The sequence below is a fragment of the Mirounga leonina genome, unplaced genomic scaffold, assembly GCF_011800145.1.
Source record: "Mirounga leonina isolate KUSES-001 unplaced genomic scaffold, KU_Mleo_1.0 Mir_199, whole genome shotgun sequence".
Lineage (NCBI taxonomy): Eukaryota > Metazoa > Chordata > Mammalia > Carnivora > Phocidae > Mirounga > Mirounga leonina.
Genome location: NW_023270498.1, coordinates 514,668 through 525,279, shown reverse-complemented (window position 1 = coordinate 525,279; position 10,612 = coordinate 514,668). Strand labels below are relative to the sequence as shown.

Sequence of the window (10,612 nt, the reverse complement as noted above, 5' to 3'; positions counted from 1 at the left end):
AAAAATATGTATATTTTTTGATTAAGGGCGCCTGGGTGGCTCAGTCGTTAAGCGCCTGCCTTCGGCTCAGGTCATGATCTCAGGGTCCTGGGATCGAGCCCCGCATCGGGCTCCCTGCTCGGCGGGGAAGCCTGCTCCTCCCTCTGCCTCTCTCGCTGTCTCTCTCTCTCTCTCTCAAATAAAAATCTTTTAAAAAAAATTTAAAAAACTAAAAACGGGCAGAAGATCTTTGTAGACATTTCTCCAAAGAAGACATACACAAGGCCAAAAGACACGTGTGCAGATGCTCAACGTCATCAGTCACTAGGGAAATGCAAGCCAACACCAGTTCTCATCTACTTCGGTGGCTACGAGAGAAAGGAGACAAGAACGGGCGTCATGAAGAGGAGGGAGAACTGGAACCCTCATACATTGCTGGCAGGCCCAACGGCGCAGCCACCTTGGAAAACAGTGTGCTGGGCCCTCACAGGGGTACACGGAGCCCCCACGTGACCCACAATCCCACTCCCGGGTACATGCCACACGGACACCTGTGCCCAGAGCAGCGCCACATCACAGTAACAGCCAGGAGGCTTAAGTAACTCCAATGTCCCTCACCTGATAAATGGGGGAACGGAACTCGCCAGAGCCACACACTAGATACTGCATGGGCATTAAAGGGAGGAAGTCCCGATTATGATACGGTAACAGCTGCTTGGGGCTGGGAAGGACAGGGCAGGCGCGGGACGGCTAAGGGACGCAGAACTCCCTGAGATGATAACATGTTCTACAACTGGGGCGGAAGCTGTGGTGTCTGTGAAGACACTAGAAGCAGCTCCATTGTATGCCGTGAGTGGGCAAAGTGTGTGGTGTGTGAATTAGATCTCAGGAAAGCTGTTAAAACAAACAGAGAAGAGCTGAGCAAACCCCAAACAGGCTGATCCCAAAGACATCCATGCCAAGGCACATCTCACCGAGCTTCTGGAAACGGAAGACAAAGGGAAAGAGCCTTCCCGTAAAGAAAACTTAGGCCCAGAGGTCCCCTACTGGCAGATTCCCCCGAGCGCTTACAGAGGAAGTTAACACCAGTCCTACACAGACTTGTCCAGAAAACAGAGTGGGAGGGAGCAGTCCCCCTCCTACCTGCCGAGGCTGGCACGACCCCGACCCCGACACCAACCCCAGGCAGACGCAACAAGAACACACGAGCGCAGACACAAGACTCCACACTCAGGATGGAATCTGCCACCAGCAAACCACAGGGTCATCTTAACAGACGCGGAGAAGCATCGGACAAAAAACATCCATTTGTGATAAATACCGTCCACGAATCAGGAACAGAAGAGAGCTCCCTTAGCCTGCAAAGGACACGGCAGAAAACCTTCAGTAAGCACTGCAGTGAAAGGCCAAGACCGAAAGCTTTTCTCCTAAATCGGGAACGAGGACGGGCTGTCCACGCTGCCCACTCACGCACCGTGCCGGCCACACAGCAGGCTGAGAGACAGGAATACAAGACACTTATCTACAAGCGTTGGAAAGGAAGAAACAAGATCGACTCTCGTTGAGACACGACTGTTTATACAAGATTCCACAGCATCACAAACAAATTACTGAAAGTGAGTTTAATAAGGTTGTGGGGTACAAAACGCAAAACTGAATTCTATTTCTACATCTTGGTAACCATCAGAAACTGAAATTTTTACAAAGTATCATTTAAAATGGCCCCCAAACAATCAAATATTTAGGAGTAAGCCTCACAAAATGTGCAGGATCTATAGGCTGAGAGCTACAAAATACCTACAAGGGAAACTGTATCGTATTGTCAGATCAGAAGGCTCAGTGTTGTGAAGGCTGCAATTCTTCCCAAATGGACATACTGATTCCACAGACTTCTAATCAAAACACTAGCAGAGTTTTCTTTGTGGAAATCAATAAGCTGACTGTAAAATGTATATGAAAAAGCTAGGGACAGAATCACCACAACAACTTTAAGAAGTAGCAACGTTGGAGGACTCGCGCCAGTTTCCAGACTGAGGGCAGAGCCATGGTCATCGAGGGGGTGCGGTGTCGGCCGAACGGACAGACACACATCAGTGGAGAAGAATAGACCCGCAGATGCGTGGTCAATTCATTTCCAGCAAGAACAGTCCTTTCAACAGATTATCCTGAAACAAGGGATATCGATATCCCTTTCCAAACTCCAAATGCAACACAGACTTACACACAAAACGTGAAACTGTGAAACTTCCAGCAGCTGGAGGGGAATCTTTGTGACCTCGGTCAGGCAAACTTTCCTTAGACCTGGCATCAAAAACATGATCCGCAAAAGCAATAAAATCATAAATTGGACTTCACCAGGATAAAAAATTCCTGGTCTGTGAAAGATAATGGTTGGAGAACGAAGATAAGCCACAGAATGGGAAGAAACCTTTGCAAACACATCTTTGCTATAAGGGATTTGCATCCAGAAGGTATAAAGAACTCTCGAGTTTTAGCAATAAAAGCAGCAGCCTCCCCAGAGCCCCCTTCTGTAGAGGACGCCCCCGTCTTTAGCCTTTAGGAGAAGGAAGAGCGAGCCATGTGCTATACTGCAGGCCGGCAGGTCTGACAACACCCAGGCCACTAAGGCCGGCGACCTCATTCACTGCAGACGGCGCGGGCGTTCTGGGTACAGTCCCCAGTTATCGTGCATTCGGTAATCTCACGGAGTGAGAAACTGACGTGCATGCCGAAATCTGTCTGTGAACCTCTACAGTGACTTCAGTCCTCACCGCCAAGCTGGGAACGATGCAAATTCCCACCCACCGTGGCGACGGACTATACCACTGAGAACCACGCAGAGGCCGAGGAACCGACCCCCATGAACTCGGATGCACGTGGAGCGGTCTCGCTGGGGGGGTGCGGCCCGCACTGCAGGTCTCCGTTCACGGGCCACGGTGGCGGCGGGCTGGGAGAGGACAGCGTGTGCCCGCAGCACCTGTCCTGGCCCGGAGGAGCGCGCACCAGCACGGCTGGACTCTACCATACGGAGAGGACAGCAATAAAAAGCTCATCTAATTCCCGCGTCTGCACTGAGTGCTGCCGGACGCCTCCCGAGACTGGGCTGAGAATCTGGTCAGGCCTTTTCCTGGGACTAGAGCCTGTCCTTTCTGTTCCCTAGGACAAAATGTTGCAGGTGTCCGGCAGCCTATCAGGATCCCGAAGAGGTTACCTTTTACTGGTCTCCCCCAGTCTGGAAACAACTGGAAAATTCTACCTAGATTCTAGTGAGCTACCCTGTGTCTTGGGCTTCCAGTCACTCTGACCTCGGCTGCCCTTCCTCCAGAGTGAAGACTGTTCTCCTGTTAGCATGGCAGCCCCAACCCACAAGCAAGGAGTCTACTCTGTTCTTGGTCATCTGTTCAGACTACTGAAGTGACGGGTTTTTTGTTTTTTTTTTAAAGATTTTATTTATTTATTTGAGAGAAAGAGAATGAAAGACAGGGAGCATGAGAGGGGGGAGGGTCAGAGGGAGAAGCAGACTCCCTGCCGAGCAGGGAGCCCGATGCGGGACTCGATCCCGGGACTCCAGGATCATGACCTGAGCCGAAGGCAGTCGCTGAACCAACTGAGCCACCCAGGCGCCCCATGAAGTGACGGGTTTTTTGTGGGTTTCTAGACCTTTCGGTGTCTTTGGCATTTTTTCAAAATTCTTCCTGATACCGTTCTTTGAAACAAAGCACATCGAATACTGACTCTCAAGCAAGCTATCCACTCTCTGCTCCAGTCTCTCTTCTGGAGAACTGGAACGATTCCACCCAGGGCACAGTGGCCGTGGTAGGAGCTCCCGTGCGTGCCTAGCTTGGCACCCAGCACACAGTAGGTCACACTGCATGTTATGTTCGTGCCCGACCTTTCACATTTCGGGCTCTCCGGCTTTACAGCAGAATGGCCGCCGCGCTGACTTCGATGTTTACGCTCTTCCTGCTCCCTCCCTGCGCCCCGCTGCAACTGTCCCTGCTTCCTCTAGGCACCACCCACCCCCAAACAAATCACCTCTGCAAATGAAGCTATCCCGTCACTCCCTCGCTCCTGTCCTTCCAGTGGCCTCCTCCTGCACGTGGGGCCCGACAGAAGCTGGCCGATGGCCGTGCACTGACCAAACTCAGTGCGGATGGCCTCATCCCCTCCCTTGGACACAGGGACCCCTTCCCTGCCTGGATCCGATGTCCCCATCATTTGCCTACTGGGCCATCAATCTGCACTTAGAGATCAAACCCTCGGGGAAACCCGTGCAAGCTCCGAGGCGGCGGGGAGCACGCTCTCTCTCTGCTGCGGCCTGGTGCAGCACCTGCCCGCGGAGGCCCCAGAGTATCTGTCACAGGACAGTTTACACGGGCTGGCGATAGGCAGCGGGATATGTCAGAACTGGGCTGAAATATCCCCTTACAAGAATGTTCTTCACAGCATTACTTAGAACAGTGAGAAATGAGAATCCCGTAAGTCTCACAACATGGCAACGTGTTTTATGAAGCAACCTATGACAGGTATTTCCATTAAAATTAGTATCTTAAGGGATGCCTGGGTGGCTCAGTGAGGCGTCTGCCTTCGGCTCAGGTCATGATCCTGGGGTCCTGGGATCGAGTCCTGCGTCAGGCTCCCTGCTCTGCAGGGAGCCTGCTTCTCCCTCTGCTCCCCCGCCCCCCTCTTGTACACACGTGTGCGCTCTCTTTTTCTCAGATAAAGAAAAAAAAATCTTTAAAATTAATATTTTAAGAGTATATAAGGACATGAGATAATAATGAGATGAGTAAGAAATGGGTAGAACACCGTGTATAAAACCTCAATTTCTTCAATAAGAACAGCCATCTATATGCTTGTGGAGCTGGAGGAAAATATTCCAAGGTAATGTCACTGTCTTAAATAACATCACCAAAATCTCTCCTTTTTTAAAAAATGTTTCCCGCGTTGTCCACATCTTTTATAAAAGACGTATCTTTATAATCAGAAAACCGTCCTCAATAACTGAGACATGTCACTCTACGTCAGACGGCTGTAAGCACAGAGCCCTGAGGAGGAGGCCTGTGGCCTCCATGGTCCCGGGGCCCCGGTTACCTGGTTGTTGACGACCACGTGGACGGTGCCATGAGTCGTGTAGGAGGGCAGGTCGCTCAGGTGGAAGGTCTCATACACGATGCCCTGGCCGGCAAAGGCGGCGTCTCCGTGCAGAAGGATGGACATGACCTGCAGACGTGCAAAGGAAACCCCAAATGCAAAACAGCCGCAGGCCACACCAGAAACTGAGTCACAATCTGCTTTTCCAAAAATAGTGCACTTTGAGATCACTTCAAACTTAGAAACAAAAACAAAGTGGCAGGAGGGGCGCCTGGTGGCTCAGATGGTTGAGCGTCTGCCTTAGGCTCAGGTCATGGTCCCGGGGTCCTGGGATTGAGCCCCACATCAGGCTCCTGCTCCGTGGGAGGCCTGCTTCTCCCTCTCCCTCTGCCTGCCTCTCTGCCTACTTGTGCTCTCTCTCTGGCAAATAAATAAATAGAATCTTAACAAAACAAACACCAAAGTGGCAGGAGAACACATGACCCCCAGACCCCGCCCGGGCCCTGCTTTGCGCCATTGGCACACCCGCCACTCAGCCACCGTCTGCTACAGAGCCCACGGACGCCATGCTGGGCACGGCCCGCGGGACCCTCCCGGCAGGAGGGCAACGCTGGCCGGGCTCTGCCCGGGGCGGGGGGGCAGCCCAGTGCCTCTGCTGTCTCCACGGCCCAGACAGGCCTTCGTGACCACCCCATGAACGGCGCACTCCACACCGGGCGACGCCCCAGCTGGCCTGCCCCACGCCGGCGGGCGTCCCGGTGTTCCTGGACAGCGTCTCCCTCCCCCTCACTGTTCCCCCTCGGTCATGAGAACCTCGGGGTCCCGCTCCTCACCAGCCCCTGCCCGGCGGCAGCAGCAGCCTCTCCTGGGTGCTGCCAGGTGTCCCTCCTACAGGAATCTGCAAGAGCCTCCCCTTCTTGCCTTTTATTTGCATTCATGTGTGCTCACGGTTCCTATGCTATTCAGTCGGCCGTCACTGACTTCTATCACACTGGGCGGCTCCCATCGTCCCACAATCGGGGTGGGGGCCCCGTGTCGTCTGGACGGTGGCCCCTGCACAGCCTGGAAGGAGACACTTCTCCAGGAGCCTGCTTGCAGGGACGGCCGGGTAGACCAGCCTGTGCACAAAGGTGTTGCTCGGCATCTGCGTCCACAGGAGGACGCGATGCTGCCGCGTGCAACCCGACTCTGTTCAGTGCCGTCCTCCCTCCGCATCCACGGACACCTCCCGCACCACGAGACACTGCTCCCGGAAGCCCTCGTGTGCCCCCTGCCAGGAGGGGAGGGTTTACCGTGTCCTTTCCAGGGACAAAATGGAACCCTTGTGTCCTGCCTCTGGCCGCAGGGATGCTCCCTGGGACAGGTTTATGCAGGGGCCTCCTCAGAAGGGCAGGTAGGAAGGCCACGGGGAGTCCTGCCAGAGCCTTCTCCGCACACGCTTGGCCTCCCACTGTTGGGCGCTTTGGGGAGCCTCCCATCTGGACCTCCTGGGGAAGCCACACTGGGGCCCTCGCCCAGCTGCACGGCCGTCCCTGAGACTCCCTCAGCGCGGTGCTCGGTGCTGACACCATGGGGCCCGCCGCTCCTTGCGTCTGATGGCACCCTAGTGAGCGGGCCGCCCTCCTGCACTGGGGGTTGCTTCCCCACAAACACCCCAGGGCCCTACTGGGTCAGGCCCTGTCTTCTCCCAGGTCACAGAACAACCCTGGTCCCGTGTACAGAGAGTAGATAAGTTTTCTGAAATGTGGAAGGTCACGTAACAGACGCTAGCTCTCTGAGTTCTCAGTTTAACAGAAATCAGCTAATTGCTGGGGGTTCTGGACAAGCAGCAAGGAGAACAGGTGTGAAGGACTGTGGGGTCTGGATCCATGGCTGGGGCAGGCGAGGGTCCGAGTGGCTCCTACACGGAGGTGGGTGCTCGAGGGGTGGGCTTTGCACACCAGGAAAGAACCCTCCCGAAAATGAGTGCCTGGTGAGCACGTGGGGCTAACCAGCCTGTCCTGGCCTCCTGTCTCATGGTGGGACTGACGGCTGCCATCACCTGGAGCATGCTCGATGTCCTTCGGCTTTCACCTAGTGACTCGTTGCTTTCCAGGACGTGTCCAGCACTCCGAGTGAGCACTGGTCAAGGGGCTTTTTGTCTCACTTACAAATGAGGACATTGCACAGACTTTACTGCAACCTCGTTCCCCAACCTGGCTCCACGGGCCGTGTCCTAGCCGAGGACGACGGGAGCGCTAGAGGCCCTGGTGACCACCGCCACCCCCTGCAGCCACCGTGTCGTTGCTGCTCCCAGGGCCATGACCTTCACATCCTGACAGGCTCCCCGCTCCCCGTGGGCCAGGCCCTTTCTCTACGAGGGCGGGGGTACCTGTCAGTGCAGGAAACACGTCCGGCCCCGACGCCACGCCCAGACCCATCACTGCAGACCCACTGCCGCGAACGGCAGTTCCCTGGGTCGCTCTCCGAGCGCAGAACTAGCAGACCCACGGTACTTCGAATTACGGAACTTCAAGTAGGCTGACACTTGGCTCCACCTCTAGAGAGTCTGCCTCCTCTAAGGACACCCCTACGCCAGCGCACCCCACTCTGCCCCCAGTGCCCCAATCTACCTGCACCTCAGCCCCGTCTGTCACCTCCAGAGAAGGTTCTTATTTGCAAGCCTGGCTTCACCACAGGTGTGATGACGGGAGCAGCCCACCCCCTGCCCGGCTCTGGAACTCGCGACCTGGGAGGGAGCACCTCTGGAGGCGCGACTGGGTCACTATCTAGGATTCCGCCCCAGTCTGTTCAGAATACTTTGTTCAGTTCCACAACCCCGAGGTGGAAGACGTGACTGGGGCTCGGAGCCCGTCCCGGACACTGTGGCCTCAGGGCTGCCCTGGCCGCCCCCCCCGACCTTACCTTCTTCCCCTCCGTGTCCCCACAGTAGAACTGCTCCGCCTTTGTCTTGCCCATCACCACGGGGTCGGCGGCCTCAAGGTGGGAAGGGTTCGCCACCAGTGACAGGGTGATGTTCCTGTCGGTCACGCGGTTGATCCGCCGGTGGTACATCCCCAGGTGGTACTTCACGTCCCCAGAGCCCTGACACACAAACATGGGGCTGTATCCTCGGAGGGAGGGAGATGCTCAGGCTTCATGACCCCTCTGCTCTGTGCCATTTCTGCTCCCAGAACCCCCATTCCTGCAGGCATGGGAAGGTTTTCCCCCAGATGGCTCCCATCCGTGGCTCCGGGAGAAGGGCCTTGCCCCCAGCGGGAGGACTGTGACCCGCTGGCCACCACCTGTGTGACAGTGTGGAGGCCCCCGGCCTGCTGAGGGCACAGCTGTCCTGAGCGACAAGTGGAGCTGAGGGTCTCGGGTGGGTTTCTCGAGAAGAAACCAGGTGCCTCACCTCATCAGCGGCTTCCAGCTTGGAATCGAACTGACAGAAAATCTGTTCCAGCTCCTTCCTGATGACGTTGGCAAGCACGTTGAGCCGCCCCCTGGGACACAGAGGGGGGTGAGCCCGAGGCCACGGCGGTGCGAGGAGGGCGGGTGGAAAACAGGCCCGTGGGGAGTGCTCTGCCCTCAGCCTCGGCTCCCCTAACCCCCTGGCTGGGGCCCCACAGGGTGGTGGTGGGGCCTGCGGGGACGGTCACCAGGGCGGTGGGCACGTACCTGTGGGGCATCCCCATGATCACGTAGTCCACCCCGTTCTCACTGGACTTGTCGATGATGGTCTTGAGCGCAGGGATCAGCACCTCGCACCCTTCCAGACCGAAGCGCTTCTCCGACGACCACTTTCGCTGCAGGAAATCCTCAAACCTGGCCAGGGACCACCAGGTCACACTCCCGCGGGGATGGCCCAGCACGGTGCCCAGCCCTGCCCCCATCCCCGCACAGCCCGCACCTGGTGGACCGCACGAGCCTGGCCAGCAGGGTCCGCTTCTCCTCGCTGGTGAACTGCATGACCCCGGGTGTCTCGAACTTCTGCCGGATCCACTGGCACTGCTCCAGGTCGTTGATGAACATGAACTCCACCCCGATGTGCCGGCAGTAGGCCATCTGTTCAGACACACACACCCCCATCAAGCGCTGCTCACCCCGGGGGATCGACCGCCTATCCAGCCAGAGAGCTGGCGGGAACAGGGGCCTCCCTTTCAAAGGCAGCGAAGCCAGCTGGGAGCCGGGGCAGAGATGGGGTTGGGGCCTGCAGCCTCCTCACTCCCAGCAGGCCCACAAGATGCTTCTGCAGGTCACACGGAGCCCGGCGAGCAGGGAGGGGACAGCAAGAACCGTGAGGCCAAGGCGCTTTCCTTTGTGGCAGGAAGATGGAGGCACCAGCCAGGGGATGGACGATTCTGGGAAGCCAGCTTCCCTGACCTCAAGGTTAGACCGTGGCCAGCGCCACAAGAAAGGGACTGTGCTGCCGGTGGGTGACAGAGCTCAGTGGCCACTTAAGATTCGCAGGTGTTTGGATTTTAAATTCTTTTAATAAGTGAGCCCTCTTGGGAAGGCTGGGTCCTACAGAAGTGTACTGCACACATTACAAAACAGGGGGCCCTGAACAGAGCAGGTGTGTCCCATCCACGACGCTCCCGTTACAGCTCGGAAAGAGGCCGTGCGTCCTGTGGGAAGCACAGGCTCAGTGGAAAGGAAGCTGGAGTGGGAGATGACAGGAAGGCCACAGGAGGGCCCGGCCTCAGGGTGGGGGCCTTTGCAGGGGCCCGTGCCTTCCTGAGGCAGGTGACCAGGGCCCCTCTTCTGCCTCCACCCACCAGCCGTCCAGGGTGACAGCAAACCCCAAATCAGCACCAGAGTTAAAGAAGGAAGCACCCTGGTGTGGCATAGGGAGGTTTTATAGACCCCAAAACCGTCTCCAGCAGCCACACCATCCAAGCACTCAGACCGCCAGGCTCTGCTCAGAGGGTCCGTCCATGCTCCGTTGGTTTTCACAACAGACATGGAGCCGGCTGGCAAGGTGCAGGGGGGGGGGAGTGTGCCCTTCAGAGCGGGGGTGGGCATCTCTGCATGTAGCTCCATGGTCACGAAACAGAGGAAGGTCTGCCTGAGCTCACACTAACCGCCAGGCACCACACGCGCCAGCCATCATCCCGGCCAGGAGAGGAGGATCTCACCAAAGGACCAAGAGGACGCGGAGCTGGGAAGGGCCTGGCTGCTTCTATGACAACATCTCAGGTGGCAAACCGGGAGCAAGAAGCCTGGGGGATGGGCCTGCTGGGCCATCCAGGCTGACTTCCTGGCTTCAGAGTCTGCAATAGCCCCTGCTTCTTCTGCCTGAGCCTCATGGTCCCAGATCCACTGAGCCACAGAACAAGTCACTCGGCCCAACCGGAGTGTCTTGTTAACAGGAACCCTCCTCCATCAGCTTAAAAAAGATTTTCCTGGGGCCTAAATCTGAGCTGCAAGGCCAGGTCAGAGGGGAGTGAGATGGAGGGGAGAGCAGAGGGAGGTGGAGGAAGGGAGGGGGGAGGAGAAGGGACCGAAGGAGAGGAGGAGAGGCAGGGGGAGAGAAGGGACAGGAATGGGGAGGGAG

The 10,612-nt window shown here is 56.8% G+C and overlaps 1 protein-coding gene across 3 annotated transcripts in view; it reads right to left on the bottom strand.

The window, feature by feature from the left end:
* Positions 1-10,612, bottom strand: part of OGDH (oxoglutarate dehydrogenase) — a 70,399-nt gene that overhangs the window by 15,328 nt on the left and 44,459 nt on the right. For all 3 annotated transcript variants that reach the window (XM_035026435.1, XM_035026433.1, XM_035026434.1), the window contains 5 exons: positions 8,966-9,120; positions 8,734-8,880; positions 8,468-8,558; positions 7,978-8,157; positions 5,074-5,202 (listed from right to left, as the gene is read on the bottom strand). In XM_035026435.1, coding sequence (XP_034882326.1) covers positions 5,074-5,202; positions 7,978-8,157; positions 8,468-8,558; positions 8,734-8,880; positions 8,966-9,120 — 702 coding nt within the window. The remainder of the gene's footprint in view (positions 1-5,073; positions 5,203-7,977; positions 8,158-8,467; positions 8,559-8,733; positions 8,881-8,965; positions 9,121-10,612) is intronic.